Here is a 26,489-nt window from a genome sequence, read left to right as displayed (position 1 = left end):
TGCCCTTTTTTTTAATGCAATATTGGGTCTTTATCTCAGGAGAGGTGGCCACAAGTCTTGAAGAGGTGAGGGCGACATATAGCGAAGCCTTAAATCCCAGGCTATGCTGACTGTATTCTGGAGATAGTTACCTCTTTTCTCCACTTTGCTCATCAATTAATTTTCTTCTTTGCTTTTGATGTTGGGCCACCTGGCTTTGCTGAGGGCTTACTCTTGACTCTGTTCAAGGATAAATTTTGGCAGCACTCAGGATCTATATGTGGCACTGGGGATTGAAAAGGAAGTGGGCAGAATGCAAACAGAAAGACCAATGCCTTATTCCCTGTCCTATCTCTCTGAGTTATCTTGATAAGCAGAGATGCTGCATTCCAGCTTATTTAGCACTCCAAATATAATCCCCCTGCAATACTGATGTGAGGGTCTGGCTCGAGGAAATTTTCCTTCAGATCCTGATTTTCATGTGACAAATTTACTAGATAGATTTGTTTATTTTTCTTTACTGTTGTTTCTGGTCAATTTCATATCAAAATAGTGAATAAAAATGCCCTGCACTATCTCAAAAAGAATTAGAAGTCACACATTGCACAGACTGAATGTTTCCCCAAGTCCTGTATTGGTATCTTACAGCTTAGTGTGAAAACAAAGTAAGAGGGAAGCCTCTGTCTGGAAACTGAGTCAAGAGGATGGATGGAAGTTCATAAATTGAACTAGTGCCCTTAAAATCAGTGCCCAGAGAGTTTTATCGTCTCCTTTCTTTCCTTTCCAGGATAGAAAACTTAAAGACAAAACTCTACTTATAAGACATCTACTATATAGTGCTTCTCCATATAGCACCCACGCAGAGGTGAAATACACCTCACTAGCACTAGTTGCAATGATATTCCAGACATTGAATGTCCATGATTTAACTAGAATTTTATTAATGGAATTTAGATTGTTTTTATGAAACAAAACTTCATGTCTTTATACATTTGTACATATTTTAGCAGATATTTAGGGATATAGCAACTGCTAAGGAGCAAGTGCATTTTAATTTTGACGTATAACGTAAAACTATTTTTCATAATTTTATGCCAAGTACTGAGCCACCAAAACTATATAAGTGCCTTTCCCCTAATTTTTTTTCCACGTGGGGAGGGTTTGGTTTCACACCCAGTAGTGCTCAGGACTTTCTCCTGGCTCTGTGATGAGGAATCACTATCATATGCTTTACCAGGGATCAAACCAAACTTGAGGAATGCAAGGGAAGTACCTTATGTTTTCTCTGATTCCTCCCCAATTTCTTTAATATTAAATATCATCATTGATAAAAATGGAATTCTATCCTAAAAATAACTGCTTAGAATTATGGCTCTTGGCTATGTTTAGAAAATTATCCTCTCTATAATGTCATTAGAGAACATTTAAACTATTCATAGTGGATAACAGTCCTTTATCATGTATGTCTGTTGAAAATATTTTTGTAATCATAGTTTTCTTCACCTTCTTTAGTACCTATGCTATATTAAATTTATAAACTTTTCTTCAGTGCAAAAGCAATAAGTATCTTTTATATATTAAGAAATTTAACTTTTAGGGTCAGAGCAATAGTACAGTGGGCAAGGAGTTTGCGTTCTGTGTGACTGACCAGTGTTCTATCCCTGGCATCCTTTATATGCCCCTGAGTTACACAAGGAGTAATTGTGTTCAGAGCCAGGAGTGAGCACTGATAATCATCAGTTGCAGTCCAAAAACAAAAACAAAACAAAGGGAAAAATTAATATTGTCTATTATATGCATTACTAATGTTTTTGTCATTGGCTTTTAACTTGAAAAATTTTCCCCCTGCTCACACACCAGCAACATTTATTAGACTATTCTCAAATGAAATCAGCCTTTCCCCGGATGCCCATGGCTTAGAGTAGCCTTCTTTATTTGGACCTTCAGATATTTTATCTTCTCAGGCCAGGGTGATAGTGAAGGGGTGTGACTCACCCCACTGGATTCATCAGCCTTAGAGATCCCCCCAACAAATTCAGGTGTATATATGAAGGATGCTAAGCATGTCTGGGGGGTCCCCTGAGGGTCCGCAGAATCACCAGGTCTTAGCAGCACCATCTCCAGCTCTTTTGTTGAACCATCAGCCTCAGCTGACAAAGTATGGCAGGGAGGAGTCCCTAGTCTCCCGAGAAATTCTTAGAGCCCACCCCAGCCCACCAAAATAAACCTTATTATTTAATATTACAATTTTTAAACATTGAATAAAGTTGGATTATGTTTGGATGCAACAACTGACCAAAATAACCCCACAATTCTATTTTTTAGTTTAATTTAATTTTTATAAAGCTGTTCACAATAATTTATTACATTTAATATTTGAACACCAATCCCACCACCATTACACATTCACACCACCTTATTTCGAATATTTCCTACCCCGAATCCCAAAACCTGCCCCCAAAGCAGAATCGAAATAATTTATTTTATGAATAATCCACTAAAAGTAATCTAAAAATATTTCCTTTAGAGGAAAGTGTGTGAAGATTGTTGTATTTTTACCCTGGATCCATTAAGTCCTTCTTTAAGAGATTACTGACATGTTGTTAAAAGTTGATCCTTGTGTGTGTGTAAAATTTATAAATCCTCCCCCCCAAAATTGGTTGCTTTCTACTTTACACCCCATCAAATGTGGTGTGCTACTCTTGGTACAAAATATGAGATGTTGCTCCAGGAATTCTAAATTTTACAATATGGTTATACAGCAGATTCACTCATAGGTGAGGCTCCTACAAGCCTGTAGAGAGCGTCCGTGAGCATGTGGCAGATTTGAGTTCTGGAGGTTTTTGGCTGCCAGGGCTCTGTGGGGGCAGGTAGGGAAACTTATCAAAGTTCTTTTTGTTCTTTTACATGGCAAAGACATTGCCCTCCAAATAAAATCAGTCATATTATTACCCCAAATTTTAATTTCACCACTTTTCACCACTGACAGCTTATAGTAGGGGACTAAGAACCTTTCTGTTAAACACTATTTTGGTTGGTCTGTTCAGGTGCTAATATATCATCGTGAGTACTGCTTTTATAGGACATAACTCAGTTTAAAGCGTTGCGATATTTCTACATTTAATTCCAGAATTTTCCTGAATTTTTATACTATATTTTGGCTTATTCTGAAATAACAGTGTAGTAACAATTAGTATGTTTACCTCATGTTTCAGATAGGTACTATCTACTAGTTTACTCCTATAAATATGGTTTTATGTATAGAACTTTATAGTAGAAACTTTTATAGTAAGGCTTAAGTACAGATTTTTAAAACTGTGGTAAACAGGATATTTTTAAATTCTTTTCTCCTTCATAATGTAAAGCCAATGACATTACAGGGGGCTTCCAGGACTGTGCCTGGTGATGCTTAGGGAAACAGGAGTTGTGAATTGATCTAGATTCAGTCACAGGCAAGGCATAAGCCTTAACCCTTAACTGTATATCTTAACCCTTAATGTTATTAAGGGTTAAGACATCCCTCCATTACTCAAATTACTGTAAAACCTATTCTTATTCCAAACTCTTCATTAAATATTTTAATAATTCCTGCTTTCATACTTTAGTATGTGTACTTTCATTCCCAATCTGGCCTTGGGTATAAGAGTTTAAACCTAGCTGAAACTCACTGGTTCATAGGCAAGGACATTGTACCATGGTGTGTATATAATGAGTTAAAATTCTCTTCCACAAGTCAGCAAAGCTTTTATCATTCAGTTCATCAAATCAATCTTTTCTATGGTATAGCAGTCCTCCCTATTAGGCCATTCTGCTTTCAAACCAAACTCAAAGATGCTTCGGCAGTCTTTCCATTATCAATGAACATGCCATTCTAGGGATATTTTTGGCTTAGGCATGCAGGAAGTTCAGGACACTCAGAGATTTTGAGTGTTCACAAAAGCTGCAAAGACATTATATTTTCTTTTCTTCTCTCAGATCTAATTTCACCAAATTGGTTAAATATTCTATATTAGCTATTGATTTGGGACTGTGACTAGCTCCTATTGCCTAGAAAATAACTTCAATTTGTGTTTTTCATTGTTACTGATTTCAGCCTATTTGAAAGCAAAAGTCAGGATAGATCTATCATCCTTATCTTGGAAGTTGTGGATACTCAGTTAAGAGTAGCAAGGTAAGAACTTAGTCAGCTAAAATTATTTTTACCTTTCAGTAAACTATTTCCTAATATTAAGTTTATTTAGGCAATTTAATTTTATTTAGTTTAATTAAGTTCAATTAAGTTTATTTAGCCATCTTAAATTATTGTTTATCTTCCTACATGATAAGATTGTTTCTGAATTTGAAATAAGAGGATACTTTGAAACCTAATCACTGAGTTCATGAGCTATGCCTCTGTTTTTATTGGTATTAACTGACTCTTCACTTTCTTAATTTCAGTGATATGGTAAAAATGCTTGGGAAAATGTGGACCAAAATACGTGATTTTTGTCTCTTCCTCACTGTCTTTAACATTTTACCCATAAACATTTATTAATATATAAATTATTCAATAAGAAAATGTCACTAACCATTTTTAACATAAGGTTTAATCTAGTCCCATGAAGTTTTAACATGAAACTGAATTTTTATATAAATAGGTATTTCTAGAGGTATATAAACAAATGACAATTGATCTACAGGTACTAAAACCCCGGCTTATTTCAAACAAATATGTGGGAACATTAGAATCTATGCAGCAGTAGCTATTCTCCTAATTATGCTTTTAATTGATTAGTCAACATGAAATTAAATGTCTACAACATGTTAACTCAGTGAGACAGCAGCAGACAACTCAAGTTGCCTTGGGGGCTCATTCAATTAACTTTGAGGAAGCCACATGACTAACATAATTGTAATACTTCAGCAAAATAGATCAAGGAAATCCCAGAATAAGGATAATCAGAAAAGAGATTGAATTGAGAATACACACACACACACACACAGAGGATTGGAAAATGAAGGCAGAACAACTAACCATTGGCAAGAACAAAAAAATCAAAGAAAAAGAAACGACTAATGATACAAGAATGAAGAAAGAGCAAATTGTTGTACAGTTGAGGGAAAAATCCAACTGTTCAAGTACAAAGAGGGGAATGAATAACGAACTTCCTAAATATAGCCCCCATAACAAATATGATGTGAGGAATTTTTGCTTTAGGCAGATGGATCACTTGTTTGTCTGTTGATTCATTTATTCAAACTATATCTTGTTCCATAAAATGCATTTAAACAGGCTTTCAAAATGCATAGGCAGCAAAATTACTAGACAAGGAGTGAAGGAAAATAACGAGGGTGAGAAAAAGATGAAGACAGCAGGGCATGTTAGTAAACTGTACACACACCACAAAAATCCTACAGATGTTCAGAAGCCAAAGAAAACAGAAGTCTGTGATTTGTTATATAAGATTTCCAGGGTTCAAAGAAAAACAATCCAGCTGCGAAGAAATGCATGGACTGAGACTTCAGTAAAATTTATATTATGTGTTTTTAATCAACAGAATGGACTGTGATGGAGTGGATGACACTATCAGTGCCATTTTATAATATGTTATAAAATCCTCAGTGGTCTTACCATAATTTCCTTCATCTTATTCCAAATCATAGCTGCATAGATATTTAGGGAAAAAGCAATTATGCAAAGGATCCAGATAAGCCACTCCCAGATGGCCAGGCTTATCCAAGAGCAAAATTTAGAATGGATATTCTAAACTTGTAAAAGATAGAAAACATATCATTTCAGAAATCCTCAATAAATAATTCTTTGTAGTAAAATGCTGAATATTTTACTGAATATCAAATACTAAAATACTGAATATTATACCTGGTGAAAGTATTTTATTATATAGGCATTTTTTTAATTCAGAGGTAGTTTGACAAATAATTTGTCTTTAGGATGAAGAAAATTAATTACATATTTCTAAGTGAGATCAATCATTAATAGATACTCTCTATTTTCCTCATATTCTGGCCCCAACCCCCAAAGGTTTGTGTCTGTCCCCTGTACAGTTATTTCATTTTACAAATTGTAAAAGGAATTATTCTTAGCTACAGTTCCCTGTATTATTTTGTTTAGATTTTGTTTGCAGGATAATTATAAAAATGTTATAAAATTGAGTGTATACAAGTATGCCCTTTCACACTAAAATAAGGATGTGAATTTGAAATCCCAAAATTCTAACCTATAAGTACATTTTCTCCCTATTAACCTATAGAAGTAATATAATCTTATGAAGAGTAGTTTTACTACGACAGGAAAGATGAAATTAACTCAAGTAATAGAGCATCGAAACACAAGCAAAATAGAACCGATGACAGGAAGTTCACAAAACTTTTGCCTTATGAGAGAAAAACTTTATACTGATATTGCATGGATAAATTCCAGGATTTGCATCATTTTTAACCCATATCTTAGACAGACACATAAGACACATGTTGTCAATAGTAAAAAATTCTTACCTTAGATCGGCAGCTTTCCCTGACTTGTTAGTACATGTAATCTCTCTGGTCTGATATCCAATTTGGATGTCCCAATATTTGTTCTCTTGTCGGTTCTGTCTGTTTCTGTTTCTCTTTTTCTTAATAAGTTCACGGGCCTCTGGGTCCTTCACTTTCCCTCTGTCCTTGCCTCGTTCTTTGTTTTTGCCACGTCTTCTGGCTTGTCTTACTTGTCTCAAGTGAGGCATGGAGCACGTGCTCCAGGGAGCCACATGCAAGCTGTACATGCTCTCTTCAGCTTCACATGGGCCAGACTGGCACACCTGAAACTCTGTCAGGTTCGGACAGCCAGAGCCCCCAAACTGGGGGGGTGCCACCACATGTCGTGTCCGGTGCTGGAGCCCACTGCCACAAGTCTTGGAGCATTCTGACCAGGCAGAAAACTCAGACACAATGCAATCTTGCTGGCAAGGGATGAGGCAGGCCTGTTCTAGCAGAGGTTTGGGCTCAAAGTACTCACAGATGATATCCTCTGCGGGAACGTCATCCTCTTTATGGATGCATGTGATTTCTCGCACCTGAATTCCTTCTTCCCCTTTAATGCACTCTGAAGGCTTTTCCAGGCGTTTGGAAATCACGGGCTGACACTGGTTCCAGGGGCCCAGCCTCCAGTCATACAACTCTTTGTGCCAGTCACAAACTTTGAAACAGTTTTGCTGGTTATTAGGCTTCTCCGCTTGCTTACAGTTTGCATGTAATGTTGTCCATCCTTCCACATGAGCACACCACACAGCCCGCGTCTGAATGCCTCCTGGACCACATTCATCTCCCATGCACCGACCCCATGTACCTGAAAACAAGACAGCGGTTAACACTGCTACTAGGGGAAAAGTACAAGTCATCTAGACACAGGGAATGAACCATCTGGACAGCTGGCATGCATTCTCACACAAATTCATCTCCATTTAACTGACACCTGCAATAGAGCTTAAGATGTGTTTTCTGCATCTGTCAATATCAGAAGAATCCAAGATGGCATCCAGAGACAACCATACACTGACCTGTCTTTCTCCCAAGACATACTTTTCCTCAAATGCTGTAATGCAACATATTAGCATGCTAAATCATACACAGCTACCTATGCAAGAGAACTCACAATTGCTATCACAACTCCTAGACTGAGTCTCCTAAAGACTTAAAAGGGGGTGGAACATCATTCTTGGCAACCAAACTTGCCATGCATTGGTAAAGTTATGGATTATTCATGCATTATATATAACAAAAAATGGTCTTAAAAACCTCAGTGTAACCTTCCTTTGGAGTCATAATTGGGTCTGTCTTCTTTGCTGTCTCCCTTTAGCTGGAGAAAAAGCCCTTTCGTAATGCCTCATTCTTGCCCTACCTTTCCTCTTCATGATTTCTATTGTAAGAGAGTTCAAGGATCATCTGCCCTCCCTAAACCACTTCACCTTCCAGAAAGGCACTCCAAGATCTAGCACATTAACTTCCCCGAAGTATTATGAAAGTAGGTCTCTGTACACAACTGCTGGGAAGTGGTGATCTACTGTCTGTATTTTGCAAAAAAAAAGAAGCAAAACTGTGTCATGAACGCTATAAAAGGTAACAGCAGAGGCAATTTAACTTTGGCTCCCCTGGGGATTTTTAAAGGTCTACTTTTATTCATTTTCCTAATTTTAGGTAGCTAGAGAACCCTTGCTAAGAAAGCTCAGCAAAAAATAAAAGAGGAAAGAAAATGAAAACAAAAAGGAAAATGAATAAAAGTGAGTTACAGAGAAAACAAATGTATTCCCTCTACTTTAAAATACCAAATACATCCAGTAACTGACCAAGAAAATGACCCTTGTGAAGAATTTAATCACCTGAAGATTTGTTTTGATGCAGAACAGTTAACTAGTTGGAGAACACGCTGTGTTCTACATTACTTTAGATTGTTAGACTCCAGGGTTACAAGAGTCTAATTGCTACAGATGTATATATGCCAATATGAGTGTTTACTTTCTGGTAACCAAACAAGGGAAACGAAAATCTTTATTTTTATCTGCCTTTAAATATTTAAATACTAATAATATTTTTTAAATTAAAGACTAATATTTAAATATTTAAAAATATTCACCTTTAAATTTATCTTCAGAATTAATGTTCACTCAATCCTCTATTTATCAAAGATGAGTAAGAAAATTTTAACTACGAATATTCTGTAATTTTCTGAAACTGCAGAGCTACTTAGATCTTTATCAACATATTCACTTTCAAAAGACACATTACTTGGTATGACAGAGCTATTTCATGGGATACTTAAGTCACTGGCTTTAGTATGATAGATTTAGCTTAGACTTCTTAGCATATATTAGAAGCTATTTATATTTTCACATAGAAATTATTTTAGGTTGTGCTGCTGCTCCAGAGATCAAACCAGGGCTTCACACACATGAAGTATGGACTCTACCACGAACCATATCCTGGGACTCTACCAGGCCTTTCTTTCCCCATATTTAATTTAATCTCAGTGACTTTGTACAAAAATATCAATTTATGACATTGAAAATTATATTATTTTCAGATTTTAAAGAAATGTAAGCACTGTAGCACTGTCGTCTCATTGTTCATTGATTTGCTCGAGCAGGCACCAGTAATGTCTTCATTGTGAGACTTGTTACTGTTTTTTGGCATAGCAAATACTCCACGGGTAGCTTACCAGGCTCTGCCATGTGGGCGGGATACTCTTGGTAGCTTGCCGGGCTCTCCGGGAGGGACGGAGGAATCAAACTCGGGTTGGCCACATGCAAGGCAAACTCCCTATCTGAGGTGCTATTGCTCTAGTCCAAAGAAATGTAAAGAGTATATAATTATATGATTTACAAACTGGCTTCCATGAAAGTTTAAGGGTTATCTGATTTAATCTAAAGCCATATTCATAAGTTGTATGAGAACCTGAGGAGGAATAAGATTGCCCTCCAGAATCCCCAGCCATATCCTAATTCCCTCCTGCCTCCTTGTTGCTTTTATGTGATCCATTATTGACATTACTATTTTTATATGTGTTGACATTGTGCAGACGATTTTGTCTGAAAGGAAGTTTTTGCTGCTGAAAAATTAATCACTATAGGCTAAATGGTTAATCTTGTGAGTGAGAAAAACAGGAGACAAAAAGGGAAGGGATACAACATGCTCATATCTTAAGTAAAAAATAAAGCCATCCTGGATTTTGGATTCCAATTCTGACTCCTAATTTTATGATTCATCCCAATGTTCATTATATGAGGCCAAAATACTCTCATACAAAACAACCTAAACAGAGGAAAATGGAAAGGATGTACTTATACTCAATTTGAAGTTTTCCTTAAACTTGTTTAACTAGGAAGATGTTAAAAATTTTGAAGATGCTGACTTTGTTAAAAATGGAATAACAGAGCTGTGAAATAAATACACTGCTAATCAATGAGGCATAAGAGGCATTGATTATTGGCATAATTATATCCTTACTTAGCTAAGTTCAACAAAATGCTTCTTGGTGCATTTTGACTCGATGAAATTAATATATTATAGAAATTTTATTATGCACATATGATTGGTATAAATGTATTTTAAAACAGAAAAACCTTATTTATTATATTCATAAAACAGAAAAAGCACCTATTTTCCCAAAAAGAGAAAATAGAAAGCAGAACTACAGAGTACACATTAGCTCTTAAATTTGAAAATTATTATAGACAAAATAAAGATTTAAAATTCTATTACAAATTTTAGCTTAAACTCTCAGTTTCTGTCTAAATTCATTGTAAAATAAAATGAACTTATTTTATGTTTTAATTCTTTGAAAAAGTAATTCAAATATCCACTTAGAATTTTGGTATCTTTGAAAATAATTTTTGGACTACTGACAATAAAATTGGAAAATTCCCTTCTTATATACTCTGTTTCTAGTATCATGCTAGTTGCAATTTAAGTTCATTTATTGAAGTTTTTTTCTGATTGTCTGTTTGTCACATTAGACTAACAGCAAGGCCTCTGAAGAAGATATTTCTTATGTTTTCTTTACCACTTGGTTTAATTACATATTTTGATATTCATGGCAGGCTCTTGAATGGATTTGCTTCATTATTTTATTTTCAAAAATATATTTATAATTCAAACATATAAGGCAGTGCATGGTTGAAACTATGGTTAGCAGAAAGGGAGTTATGAAAACTTCTGAAATGTTTTATGTGCAGTTTTATGTACTCTGATAATAAACACTTCTAAAATTTACTTAGATAACTAGGAAAACCATGCATTCTAAATACAAATATATTTCCATTTCAACAATATTATCATAAATTCTATTAACCAACTGCTCACAGATAACAGTATTTCATTTATTTTATTCCAAGTATATTTACACTGAGAACACAGAGATAGAATATTCATAGACAATTCTATGGGCAACTATAAAAATACCCACTAAACTTGAAAGAAAATAAAATACAAAGAAACCAGTAAGATGTAGCAAATATATCCAATTTAAGTAAAGAAAACTCATTCACTGTGCAGACTTTAGTAGTTGTCTTATCTTTTCAATGCACCTTGCATGCGTTTCAATTAACACACCCTTTGAAAAATCAAATCTTCAGCACCATACACCTGATGAAGGGCTGTCTACTTCTGTACACCTGATGAAGGGCTGTCTACTTTTGTTCCAACACTGTCTTAAAATAATCACACATCAACAGAAAGAGGACTGCACCTAAAATTGCTTCTGACAGCTAGAAATTGTTGCCAAATTAGCTACCATGTTTCAATGAGTATAAATGTTTTAAAGAGCAATCTGAAAGCATAATTTCATAGTGTCTACTCTCTGAAACATGAGGTCCCTCCCAAAGACACCAAGAAAATGTGATATTTAATTTCATGTCAATGAATAAACTAAACCTGTAGTCACATACCGCTCATATTACTCAGAGTGAAGATGGGTATAGTTGGAAAGTTGGGAAAGTTGGAATGTGTGTAAGGATGTTAAGGAATAGGAAGAATTTCAATTGTCTTGAAATGTTGTTTTTATTACTATTCATTATCAAATAAGGAAGCATTGGAAACTAAGACAAAGATTGGACAACTTTTTAACCATAAGCTTATATAATACCCCTTTAGACAGAAATGTATTTCTGCATACGAATTATAGGACTGTGTCCCTTTAATATATTAAGACGGTTCTAATATGTAAGTAAAAAATACATGAAGAACTTTAGCTTTTTTTTTTTTTTGATGCCGAAACCCTGGAACGAATCAAGACCTTTAGCTTTTGATGAAACTCAAGAAATATCTAGGTGTCATATTCTACAAAAAAGAATTCAATGCAGCTGTTCAGACAACCAAAATATTTGCATAATTAATAGAATCACATGCAAGTATTTTCACTTGAAATTCATTAAAAATTGTGTGAAATCGTTATATCTTTCTATCAATGCTACGTTACTTAGTTTTTCATAGTCTACTACCATAGACAATTAGGAACTAACTCCTCCACAATTTGATAAAATAATGAATTTATTTTTGTGACTGCTATAGAGGATTTTGTAACATGTCTATTCTCTTTGTACCATTCAAAATTCAGGCAACAAAAGACAACCTTTCAAATTTAAAGTTGGTATTTTTGCCTACCATATTCACAATGGTTTGTTTCTAAGACTATTTTTTTATATGTCAAGGGCATGAGAACAATAAAAGGTTGAGTCTATAAAAGACTATATTATTGACAGGTGGCCAGCAACTGTTCCAACGAGCCTTATAAAAAGATACACACTAAAAAAGGAGCATGAGAAAATCATGCAAACCATTTTTTGTCCTTGTTTGCTATAAAACTTTTAAATGGGCCACTTTCTGGTTTGACTAAATGTTTGTGCACCTAAAATGAAATAGCACATATTTTCCTCCTGGATTTGGCTACAGAACAACATGCCCTAAATAATTACTACACCGTTTAGTAATATATCAAATTCTATCTTTTGTAAGCTTTACCATATTTTAATATATAAAATTTATAGAAATTTGAAATTCTATTTACTTTATGTAAGAAAATCATTCTAGAAAAATTTAGAAATCAGGAACAATATTTATCAATCCCATAAATTAGAGATAATGTATGTTTTGCTGCTAGTCTATGAGACAAACATATCAAACAACTTTTGGGTCTTTCAGAAAGAATAGATAATACAGCAGGTAGGGCTCTTCTTTGCATGGTCACCCTAGGTTAGATATTCTGCAACATATACTTGTTTGGGGGCCTCACCCAGCTTGCACAGGGATTACTTTTTGCTTTGTTTAGGGGTCATTCCTGATTATGCTCAGGGGATCATATATTGTTTTCAGGATCAAAACAGAGTCAGATGTGTACAAGATTAGTGTCATATATGCCATAAAATCTCTCTAGCCTGCTGCAGGGCTTCTTAAACTTTTCCCACTCAAGGTCCCTTTACTTGAGAAATTTTTATGCAACACTTGACATATAGGCATATAAAAAGTTATATAGCTATAACATATTGTTGTAATAAAACATAAAATATTTATTTCTAAACATTTTTATAAGTTACATTATGACCCATAGTTTAAGAAGTTAAGCTCCAAGGGACAATTTGGTAGAGACTTCTGAACACAGTCATAATTAAATTTTGAACACTTACTGACCTAAAGTAGATTAAAACGTTTTTTGCTAAGAAGAGTAAAAGGTGCACACATAGCTTTTTTGACTCAAGTTTCAATATGATTTAATTGAAAATATAATTCTCAAATGACAAATCAGTTTTTCAGAGAGATCACTGTGAAGTCGAGCTAAAAATTCATCTTCAATAAGTAATTAAACTTTAATAAGAAATTACATAAGAATATCAAATTAATTATACAAAATTAGAACAAGCAGTTTAAATGTGATGAGACAATAAGTGAGGAATCAGTGATGAGGATAGCTGATTTTATAGCTGCCAAATATAGCAATCTATTTTCAGGTCCCATCATGTTTGATCTCTCTTAAGATAATTACTTAACCTCTTTGCGTCTTGATTCCTTTCATTTACATAATATAATAAATATAGTGTATAATATAATGAACCAATGTAATAAAATTGAATCATGCCATTAACTTCCATTATCTCATAAAATTATCTGAGCCATAAGCTAAGTATCAATATTTGTGACAATGCTGTGCAATGCCCTTTTCTCACACAGAAAGATTCACATTTTCTTATGACTTATTTTAAAATCAATATGCACAACCATCAATTTCTTTAGGTTAGACTCTATTAAAATAAACAACTGGGTCAAACGACAATCTTAACTTGTTGTTGAGGCCACATCCAGCAGTGCTCATAGCTCAGGGATCACTCCTGGCAGTGCCAAAGGGACTACACTGGGTGTCAGGATCAAATCTGGGTCTATCAGCTGAATGGCTTTGTCAACTGTACTATCTCCTAAGCCTTCAATTGTAATATTTTCAAATAGATGATATTTACTCCATTTTCAGAGTAGCATTTTACACCCAGATCCCTAGATCCTGATCAATATTTTTATTATTATATGATAAATAAAAAATACATTTTATACTTTTGGTTGGGCAAACAGTTCTGCTGTCATACCTTGTTTAAAATTTTCTTTTGGTGATAGCACAGCAGGTAAGGTGTTTGCCTTGCACATGGCCAACCAGGATTCAATTTCTCTACTCCTCTTGGAGAGCCTGGCAAGCTACTGAGAGTATCTCACCCCCATGGCAGAGACTGGCAAGCTACCCATAACATATTCAGTATGCCAGAACAGTAACAAGAAGTCTCACAATGGAGATGTTAGTGGTCTCCGCTCAAGCAAATTGATGAGCAGCGGAATATGACTATAACTGTCAAATATCATGTTTTGATGAACAAGGTTATTTCACCTTAACCCTCCACCAAAGATCCCAAGATCCCTACACCACTGTCTTTGTCTCAATTCTAATTCTTTCTTTGCTTATTCCTGCATTATTGTTTGTTCATCTGTTTTGCAATTAAAGCCAAGAGTTTATCCCCACTTTAAAAAAATACATTTTATTATTTTAAAGCTTTATTACATCACATTGATCATAAGTATTTCCTTTTCTACAAATTAATAGTTCTATTAGTTTTATGTTTCCAACAGTATCTTGAGCTTTTAAACTCCATGTTTATTTGATATAGCATTTTCTATGATCTTAAAAATGTGTTATTTTTAAAAGTTTATAATTTTGTTTGTATTTTCTTTTTGATACATGTTTTATATATGTAGACACTTAGCTAATACAATCTTATGCATATTTGTTTTTTTAATGTGAGACTTGTCTAATTTAGAGACATAAATATATATTATTTATAAAATTATATAAGTTCCCTTTTCTTTAAAGATTAATTTATAAAATGCATGTTATATAAATTGAGAAGTTATTTTACACACCTTTAAACTTTTTATTTTCTAAATTTTAACAATCAAATATAAAAATGATTTAAAGATACTCTTTCACATCAAAACATAGAAAAATGATGTGTATAAATATATTATTTGACTATGTTGCATTTTAATTGCTAAATTTTAATTACCACTTGTGCTATAATATGTACTTTGATATATACACATATATACACATATGTAAAATCTCATGTGAATTTTTCATCAAGTGCTATATAGAAAGAACAAGCAAGATTAATTTATACTCTCTAGTAGACTTAATCTCTTTTTGCCTGAGGAAATTATGGTCATTACTTTTTCTAATATTTATACTGCAATTTATGAAAGTAAATTTGAGCCAATTTCATTGGCTTTATTTGAGCAATCCAGGTATAGAATTCATTTTGACATAATAAGTAATGTTCAATTATTGAAATAACATAATAAAAAATAACATAAAAATAATGTTCAATTCAAATACTAGGATATCTAAAAATCTTAAGGAAAAATATTCAGTGTGACTGAAAACTATAGACATGTTTTCTTTCATGATTATGAAATCTGTAATAGTTCTGACTACAGTACAATAAAACATATTGATATACTAGCAATAGTATTATGCATATTTCCTCTCATGAAGTGACAAAAACTTGAAACCAAAAACTTGAGAGACATAAGAAATTTTAATATTCATGTGAATGGAAAAATAAAGAATAAAGCTAGAAATTGTTTACCATAACAAATATGTAATTGCAAAAGTCTTGAAGATATTCCAACTTATTAATGTATTTTTAAATGAATTTTAGAGAATAGACTTAAGGTAGCAATACCAAATCTAGTAAGTATATCTAGTATGCCTGAAATAGGTCCTGCTTTATAATGGATGCCAAAACAAGGCAGTGAAGTATAAAATGATTTCCTAAAACATATGTAATGAACAAAACTCTTCAATCATGTCATGCTGGTTTGGGGTCATAACTGTCTCAAAATGGCAATGTAAACATGCAGCAATCTGAGTGGATATTAAGAAAATCAAGTAAAGGTTCTTAGTTACATTCGTTTATATATCAAATTTCATGAATATTTCTAATCATCACTTCATCCCAGAGAACCCTTACAAAAATAGTGAGTTTTTTATACAGCCAAATCAAATTTCAAAAAATTCTATGTTGTCCTGAATTACCTCAAAAGTAAACTATGAGATAAAGCTTCTTTACAAGTGGTTTACTTAAGAAGTGGTCCCATGAAACCAAGCACAAAGTAAACCAGGGAAGGAAGAATCAAGAGGCAGCCAATATAAGGAAATATTATTAAATTAACTGCCGTTATTGGTGACCAGTTTTGACTTTGATTCTGTGGTACTTTCTAATTGCTTTAGAAAGTTTGTAAAATGTTCCTTGAAACAGTGAGTCCAGAAAAATTTAATTATATCTTTCTCCTTTCACTCCTATTTACTACTCAGTCTTGAAATAACACGTAAGTATTTCTTAATCTAATCCAGTTATGGCATAATTCAGATTCCTTCCGTTTGCCTTCTACAGTCCAGATAACAAAATCCAGGTTTCTCTTTAAAGATGGGTATCAGTTTAATATCTGTAAGTTGCATGTGTATGATTGATTGCTGAATGGGTTTCTGCAGGTATCTTGCACTATCATATCAAGAAGCTCTCAGAAAATGGTAATGTGGTTAAGGTAATATGGTGCCACAGTTCTAGGATATTACTGCCAAGTTCAAGGCTAAGTCATTGGCGAACTGAAGTCAGTTTTCTTACTTGTATATATCTGAATAAACTGTGCAAAACTGAAAATCATAGGATTGACTGGATTTTCTCTGGAGCAAGTGGTCTAGCCAAAAAGGATCTGAAATAGATGTAAGTGGCATCACATATTAGGCAAATAGCAAAGATTTTGTTTTGTTTCTTCTAAAAATGCCAAACTAAAGGCCAATATTTTTCTATGAACAAGACATTTTGTCACATAAATAGTAACAGGTGAAACTATCTTAGTTTTTGTCACAACTCTTTAATAACTTGATGGGTATATAGTGAGGACTATATACCCATATAGTCCTACATATATATAGGTATATATTGAGGACTATATACCCATATAGTCCTATATATATATGGGTATATAGTCCTCACTATATACCCATATAGTCCTATATATATAGTCCTATATATAATTAATATATATTTAATTACAATAATATAAAACATTATATGCCCTCACAAAATATAAATATATATGCCCTCCTCCATCCTATACTAGGAGCAAGATAAGTACATATTAAGAAACAGAAGCACTATAACATCTGAGAGAACTCAAATATCCATTAATGAATGAATGGATAAACAATAAACTGTTAATGAATGAATGGATAAACAATAAACTGTTCATACACTGAAATACTCTTTAGCCTTAGGAAAAAGAACTAAAACATGAATGAGCCTTGAAAACATGCTAAGTGAAATAAGTCATACACAAAAGGGTAAATAGTGCATGATCACATTTATAGAAGTTATTTTAAATAGTTAAATTCATAAACAAAGATAGATTACCAAGACTGGAAATGATTTTTAGCGGGTATTACATTTTATTTGAGGTGATCAAAAAGTTTTGGGGACCAGAGAGATAAGTTAAGTCAATATCTTTCATATTCTCCTCTGTAACCCTTTGAAATACAGACTCTTTGGGGGTATACTAACTTGGTGCTGAAGTCCTAGGAAGTTACTGAAAAGTAAGCCTTCTGCCAGTTCTCAATTTCTGTTGCCTTTGGGCATTTGCTATTTCCCTACTGTGTGTCTTTATATCCCAGGTATGAGTGAGATAATTCTGTGTCTGTTCCTTTCCTGCTGACTAACTTCACTAAGTATGATATTCTCCAGATCCATCCACATAAAAGCAAATCACATTGTTTTGTTTCCTCTTAAAGCCAAATAGTATTCCATCCTTTATCCAATCATTTACTCAACACCGGGTTATATTCAGATTCTGGATATTGTGAATAGTACTGCAAGCAAGGAAAGCCTGTTGAACAAATGGTGTTAGGAATATTTCTCAGTCACAAGTAAAACATGTACTTAGACACCTTTCTAGTACAATGCACGAAAGCCAAATGAAAATAGATTAAAGATCTTAAAAACCTTTGTATTAGACCTGAATCTATAAATGGTATTGAGGAAGACATAGGTAAAACACTTCCTGACAATGAACCTAGAGATTTCTTCAATGACTCAATGATTCAATGCTATTGGCCAAGCACATTGAAGTAAAGACGAGTGAATAAAACTATAAGAAGCTTCTGGACTACCAAAAAATAAATATCAGGGGCCGGAGCGATAGCACAGTGGGTAGGGCGTTTGCCTTGCACGCAGCCGACCGGGGTTCAATCCCCGGCATCCCATATGGTCCCCCAAGCACCGCCAGGAGTAATTCCTGAGTGCAAAGCCAGGAGTAACCCCTGAGCATCGCTGGGTGTGACCCCAAAAGCAAATATATATATATATATATATATATATATATATATATATATATATATATATATATATATATATATATATATATATATATATATCTCAGAACTAAAAACCACTCACATGCACTGGGAGAAAATATTTTCCTATAACATATCTGACAAAGGGTTCACTGATAAAGCACTGGTTCAACTTAACAAAGAAAATCAACGAACCCCTCAAAAATGGAAACAAAGAGATGGACAGATGATCCTTAAAGAAGACATACAGATGGCCAAAAGATGTATGAAAAAATGTTTGGCATCATTCATCATCAAGGAATTGTAAATAAAAATATCACTGAGATACTATCTCATACTAATGAGACTGCATACATCACGAAGAATAATAGTGTTGGTGTGGCTATAGAAAAAAAGAAGCCTTCACCCACTGCTGGTAGAAATGTCAACTAGTTCAACATTTTAGGAAATTACAGACACCTTAAAAAACTAGGATCTGAGCTATAATATGACCCAACAGTTACATTTCTTGACACCTTACCCCAAGAATGCAAGAAGCTATCCTTTCTGAATAGAGAGCTGGTTAACACCACCTTAAAGGCATGAAAACATACTGAAAAGTCTGTGCCTGAATATCTGTATTTTTAGAGAATACTGTAAGAGGTGCACTCAGTGAGACCAACAACACTTAACCTCTGGACTCCTAGATTCACTGAGAAGCACCTTTCAGTGACCCAGGTTCTTGAAGTGTCTTGTATATGCTTATACTCAGAAATAGTTTTCTCTTGGAATGCTCTAGTTCTAGTCCACAGTTGGAATACGATAGATTTTTTTGAAGATAATGTTTGATGTTTTGACACTGTACCTATAAAATGCCATGAGTAATTAGGAATTATTATAGAGCAAAAACTTCACACATCTTACTATACCAATTTAGCATTCTTTTGGTAGAAAGAAATGAAACTTATTTAAACTAAACTTAAACTCAAAAGCAAAATTCTCTTTATGGTAATTAATTGTAATGTTAAATATATGATTATTCTATAAAGAATGCTCATCATTTGCTAGAGTACAAAGGTCAAAGACGTATAATTCACAGATGCTCTCCAGTCTAAATTGGAGACACTGGAGGAACAGAAAAAATTTCACTTGAACTACTAGAGTGCATTCCCAACCAAAATTTATTTTGTTTAAATTCCATTTTTTTTGTACTAACAACACTTAACATGAGATCCACTCTCAAAATTTCAAGCAAACATTATATTTTACTATAAGTCCTTTGTTATTCAATAGTTCTCCAGAAATTGTTCCTCTTGATTAATTGAAGCTTGAGCCACTTGATAAGTAGTTCATCATTTTCTTCTCCAATGCCTGGAAACCACCATTCTACAAATGAATATTTTAGATACCTTCTCTGCAGAACACATTTTCTTTATCCATTAAACTTTGATTGACTTTTTGACTATTTAATAGTGCTTCTCTTTATCCAAACCCCTAGAAATGGTCAACAGATATATTAAAAATCCATTCGAAGTCAGTACTAATTAAGAATATGCAAGCAAAAAGCACAATTAGTAATAACCACACCCTTGTCAGTAAGGCTTTTATCAAAAAGACAAAAGAAAGGTGTCAGTGAGATATAAAGAAATTGGAACGCAACTGTAACATTGGCAGACCATTGGGAGGAAGGCTAACTGGCACATTCACAGTGGAAAACAATATAGTTTCACTTTCCAAATAAAAACAGAACCACCATATGATCCAGAAATCTCACCACTGAGTATTTATTTAAAAGACCTAAAATTAGGATCTCAAAGTGCTAATAAAATTAATTTTTATTATCTTTTTGAAGATATTCTTTGACATTTATATCATTTATCATTGATTTTTTTTAAACAAAAGTGCCAACCAATCATTCTTTAGTGCTTATGATATGTTTATGTCAGCATTTAGTTCATAAATCACTTCATTCAAATTAATTTAAAAAATAACATGAAATTTTAGAATTTTAATTATCTTTATCCTTTTTATAAATTCAAAGAATCAATCTAAATTATTTCATTTACCTATGTGCATCTTGAAGAAGAACAAAACATAAATTAGAAGTGGAGTGGAATTTTCTCTCACATACGTTGTCACTGTTGAATTCAAGTACTTTGACTACAGAAAATATATGCACAGTGGCTGTAGAAAATGTATGCACAGTGATATTCCCTAATAAATATAGCACACATAAGAAGTAACTATTGTCATTTATATATCATTCTGAAGCAAGTTCTATGTGACAAATCTGCTAAAACAGCCATATTGCTATCTCATAGTGTTCTATGAGTATTATTTTGAGAGTAGAAATGAGAAAACATATTTCAGTAATATAGTCTAAATAATACTAAATAATACACTTAACCACAGGTCTTTGTCATGATAACTAGCTAATATTTAATACTTAAAAATAGTAAAATGAGTTTTGTGGATTCTACTTAGAAAGGCTATAGTAGGCATAATGAGAATCTGAAAAACGAAGATACTGTATTCAGTGGTGGGGAGGGGTAAGGGAGGGATCAAAGCCCGATGAAAATAATGAAATTTGAATTTGATAGTGGAAACTACAAAGGATGGAATTAAGGCCAGTTACGTGTGTAGAAAGGCACATATGAGAGGATTGAGAGTTCCGGGAATAGGTAATATGAACAAAATCAGGAAATGTAAACTGTGTGTATAAATAGACAAGGAATGTCTTGAAACTCAGGTGAATCCTGGCTTAACATACTTTATGATACACTACTATGCTTAAATTTTAATTCTTTCTTGCTTTAATTGAATTCACTTATATTATTTTTGTTATGTAGGTTTCAGAGAATTTCTCACATTATCTTTCACCCCCAGTTTGGCATATAGATAAGTAATGTCATATTCAACAATTATTTTGTGTAAATACACCTATTTCTCAAATAAGATGTAAAACCACAGACAGCTTTGTCAAGTTCCTTTGGCAGTCCCCAAATAAAATGCCAAACTGCCAATAAAGACATAAGAAAGCTCTTAAGCTCTTTTCATATTTAACATATAATCAGTTTTCTCCTGAATAAGCACTTGATGAGCAGCAAAGCAGCAAGAAACACCCGGAGATGGCTGGGTCCAGAAATACCCAAAGGAAAAGATACTGATTAAAAAATAGTCTGACATCCTGTATGAATTATCAGAGGCCGGAAAATAGAGTGCTCTGGCTATAGAGGTCAAGGTTACATTGCACTAAGAAGTGACAAAAATTAAAGTTGAGCACTCTGTGAAATAGCCATTCTCAACATCAACAGGGGGCTTACAATCAGGGAGTCTGATATAAAAAATTCATCAAGTGTAGGGATAATTTGCTAGAAATAACTAAAATCACAACTTAAACAAAAGTTCCAACTCAAAACTACTCAGGACCAACTTAATCAACTGCTTAAGTTCATTAGGCAATTAAAATATAATTACTTCTTTTATATTATATCACTCATATTCATTAAAACAATATAGAGCAAATTATATTATCCTTCCAACTTAGTTTCTTTTCCCTAAGGTTGTCATCGGAGGATACATGTTTATCATGTGTATTTTATTTTAGACTTGTTTGTCGCTTGCTAATCAGCTTGTGAAGATGACTGAAAGAAGTGATGTAACTGAAATTATTTTCCGGATATAGGACTTCTTTCACTTTGCTGGTGTTAATGGTTGACTCATTATTTCAATGGCCTTTTCCTCAATGTCACAATGTCTCTCTAAGGGCATGTTACATTTTAATGTTGTTGTCATCTGCAGCATTTGGGGTTCTTTATGTGATAAACACTACCCTTAAGATTTGAGATTCACAGCTCTCACAGGAAATCTCAATCTCTTAGAGGGCTTTTTACTCATTTTTCCAGTGGTTGAGCTTTTTTATTGGTAGATTAACTGTTTTCCAGAAGTTTATCCAATTTTAGTCTTATGTTCTTTGATACACAGTAGTTTCCATATCATAAGGAATTTAAAGCAGAAACTATTGCTGAGGACATTTCTGTATTTCTGACTTATTTGTACCTCCTGGAAAACATAGCAATTTTTTATTTTCTTGACAAGAAAATCATCACAATAAAGATGCATGGGACTGTATTTTAAGGATTTTAGCAGAATGCAAGCAGAATTCTATCTGCCTAAGAGGATATGAGTAAGGAGCAAGTGAGCGAGTGAGCGTGGGAGGGAGGGAGAGAGAGAGAGAACTCTGGAGCACAGAGTGCACAAGTGCATTGCCAACAGTAAGGTAAATTCTAAGTAGTCATCACTTGATTTATGGAAGTTCTTCTACATGCTAAAACTATAAAGTAGTTCATCTACGTGCTTAAAAGCGTGATTCATCCATGTCAATCTAGTCTATACACACACATGAGTTCTTAAAATTGCCAACCAATCTTTCACTTTAGTGGCTGTTATTGATACTACATACTAAGACATAGATATCTTTTCAACAAATAAAACTGCTTGTGCAACTTTCTTAGTACTTTGACTACTTCCCACTACTTTTAAGTGAAAGCAAATCTCATGAGCATGACCTGTAAATGCTACTAGGATCAGCCTTGTATCTAACTCCATAATTTTTGCTTCCTATCCATAGAACAGTCACACTCAACCTTTAAATATTTTTCCTTCAAATATATTTCTTCTTTACCATGTAATATATTGAAATTATTTTCTTATAGATTACTACTACCAAAACTCAGATACTGTTCTTTTGCTACATTCTATATTTAAGGTATTTAATAGCACACAATGACACTTCAAGAACATTTGTTTAATGAAAAAAATAAATAAAATCTAAACTACCAAACTAGAAAATATTATTAGTTCATTAATGTAGCAAAACCTCAGCAAATGCACAAAAGAACTTAAGTATACATTAAAAGTATAAAATATTAATTCAACAAAAGAATCTAGACTCTACTTAGAGTGATCTGGTGAACAGCAACATTAACAATGCCCAGGAGCTTATTTGAAATGCAGAATCACAGGCATGAACTCCAAATCTAATGAATCAGAATGTACATTTTTAAGGGACTTCTAAATAATGTGTATGTGTATCAAAGTTTGAGAAGCAAGCATCATTAATTTACACTAGTTTATAGAATACATCTTTATAACAGACTAGATGAAAAACTATAAGCCTTTAATCTGGAGACTAAATATGGAGAAAGACATTTATTTCTAAAATAATTCATGAATTATTTCATTTTTCAACAAGTAGATAACAAAGTAGCATCAGCCTGTCAAGAACTGTATAAAACACCGGGCATACCTTAAAGTTTAATAATAATGCAATTACTGCCTTCATACTGTGTTCCTACAGAACACAGAAAACTAGTATTCTCTGAACAATTAAACTAGCAAGAAAATTAGGTCATTATGTACCCAAATAAAATTCTAATAAAATAATTTTGGAATATATTAGAACTAAATTTAATATCTTATTAAATAAACTATATATATGCAAATTTTGTGAATTAAATATATTGGGTCTTGACAGTTTTTATATTATGCAACATGTTATTCCATAATAAGTAAAAAATATCACGGGCTAGGAAGAACCAAAGAAAAATAATAAAATATTCAAAAAACGACACAAACATATATACATGCACACAGATTAGTAAAATACAATAAAAGTGGCATTTTACATTACCAGTAAGAACATAAATAATAAATACTATTGAATTATTGATTAACTCTGACGAAGTTAAATCTATCTGGTACTATATCCCCAAAACAAATCACATATGTATAGGAAAGATAAAAATGATATTTTAAATGTTTAATCAGGATTTAGAAAAATACATGAGAGGGGCTGGAGAGATAGCACAGCGGGTAGGGCGTTTGCCTTGCACGCGGCCGACCCGGGTTCAAATCCCAGCATCCCATATGGTCCCCTGAGCATGGCCAGGGGTGATTCCTGAGTGCAGAGCCAGGAGTGACCCCTGTGCATCGCCAGGTGTGACCCAAAAAAAAAGCAAAAAAAAAAAAAAGAAAAATACATGAGAGTGGGTTTTAAAAGTCTTTTTATTTTTTCTCTGACAAAATAAAGCTTGTATCAAACCAATATTTGTTAACTGTGAGAAAAGCTGGTTAAATTATTCAAATATGCATGTCTATAGATACAAGATACTAATTTAATTCAATGAGAACTTAATGAACCAAGACTCAGACACAAATAAAGCTAGAGGTAGAGCACTTGCCTTGAATGTGTGTGGCCCTGAGTTTGATTTCCAGGACTAAATATCCAGAAAATGAAAAGCAAACTAAATTGTTTGACAATTTCTATATTCTCCAATTAAACTGTGTCCAATAAGTAAGAAAGATGAGCTGAACTTGAAGAAGTTTTAGCTGGAGTATGGGCAGCAGGGTGATGTTATCTATGACAGGCAGAAATAAGGAAGACAACTCAGCCTGACAATTACCATTTCCAAAAAGGTGCATCTAAACATAAGGAAACAAGGGAGACTAAAACAGTTTAAAAAGAGGGCTAAGATTCAGTTTCCACTCAACTGAGTTTCATATTAGATGGATGTAATTCTTCCATAGTCAAACACCAGATAGATAGACAATAGATAGAAGAAGATAGACAGACAAGACAGACAGACAGACGGATAGATAGATAGAAATCCTTTGTGTACAGTACTATCAATTTTACTAAGATAGAGTTCTTTTCTGTCTGGCCTTATCCTCCAGTCTCAGTCTCTGTCTGTCTCTCTCTGTGTCTATGTCTCTGTCTCTCTCTCTCTCTCTTCTCCTTCTCAAATATACAAATTAAAAGAATTCTATAAAAATTGCTTAGAGGCGGCCCCGTGTGAGATCGACCCCGGAGGCAACTGAACCACTTTGGACACGAGCGGCGCCCCCAAAATGCCTCCAAACTGTGTGCTGGGAGCTTCTGGCCCAGGCACTGCCAGCGAGTGATGCAATTACCAAAAGAATTTTCCTTGGACTTCATATAGAAATCCAAAACCGCGCGGCTGCTATAGCAGCCGCGCGACCTAATATCTCTTGATTGTCAGCAACGTGTAAATGTTCCTTTTTGGCAGGGCTTAACGTGGGGGGAAACTCCAAACAATAGTACTAAGTTCTTTGTTAAAGGGTAAAAGATTGTAGCGATAGAATTTTAGGCAGAATTTTCCCTGGACTTTATATAGAAACCCAAAACCGCGCGGCTGCGGCAGCCTAATGTCATCTAATCATCAGCAATATGAAATGGTTCCTTTGTAATGGGTTGGACTTTGGGGGGACCATAATAGGGTTAAAGTTTGTAGCGATGTGTAATTTCTGGCTGTACTTTCCCTGGACTTTATACAGAAATTCAAAGCTGCGAGGCTGCTGCCATGGCCGTGCAACCTATTGTCATTTAATCATCACCAATATGAAATGGTTCCCTTTTAACGGGTCGGACTTTGGTGGGAAATCCTAACAAGAATAGTAAGTCTTTTGCTGAAATATTGAAGGCCACCAAAGTGGTAACCATCTCTATAGACTGAACTAAGCCATATCCCCACGCCGGCTGAGAAGAAATATCCTTCTTTCTCGGGAAGAAACGCGGCGTGGCGTTAACCATAGTATGATGTCCATTAAGCTGACACGGACCTGGTGGCGTGGGAATCGGATACAAGGGAATAAATTATTATGTACTTGGAACAGCGGGACGCTGGTGGAATCTTGAGTCGGGGCCGATACCAGCGTATTACTTTTGGTTCCAGAAACTGCTTGCAGACATTCTACCAGACTATCAACTAAGCCAGAGCTCCACGCCAGCTGATGACGAGAAATAACCATCTTTTTTGGTTTGTTTTCCCTTTGTCAGGCAGCGTGGTGATTACTAAACAGGCGTGATCTCGGTGGCGCGGGACGAGGGGGGAAAAAATAGAAAAGTTATGTAACAAACAGCGGGACTTAATATCTCTACATTCTCAGCAATGGAGAGCCATCAAATGCTTCCTTGACAGTGGGACTGTCTTCTCTTTCTTGGGGGGAAACCCTAGCAACAATAGTGAATTATGTGTTGAAACATGGACTGTAACCAAGATAAAGCGCAAACGAAGTGAAACTTATCACTTACAAGGGCGGG

The 26,489-nt window shown here is 34.1% G+C and overlaps 1 protein-coding gene across 2 annotated transcripts in view; it reads right to left on the bottom strand.

The window, feature by feature from the left end:
• The window catches only part of THSD7A (thrombospondin type 1 domain containing 7A), a 465,946-nt gene that overhangs the window by 296,278 nt on the left and 143,179 nt on the right, over nucleotides 1-26,489 (bottom strand). For both annotated transcript variants that reach the window (XM_055121051.1, XM_055121083.1), the window contains exon 2: nucleotides 6,475-7,303. In XM_055121051.1, coding sequence (XP_054977026.1) covers nucleotides 6,475-7,303 — 829 coding nt within the window. The remainder of the gene's footprint in view (nucleotides 1-6,474; nucleotides 7,304-26,489) is intronic.

Source organism: Sorex araneus, chromosome 1 (genome assembly GCF_027595985.1).
Source record: "Sorex araneus isolate mSorAra2 chromosome 1, mSorAra2.pri, whole genome shotgun sequence".
In the NCBI taxonomy this organism is placed as follows: Eukaryota; Metazoa; Chordata; class Mammalia; order Eulipotyphla; family Soricidae; genus Sorex; species Sorex araneus.
The sequence above is the reverse complement of the archived record's forward strand: the minus strand, read 5'-3'. Positions and strand labels throughout refer to the sequence as shown.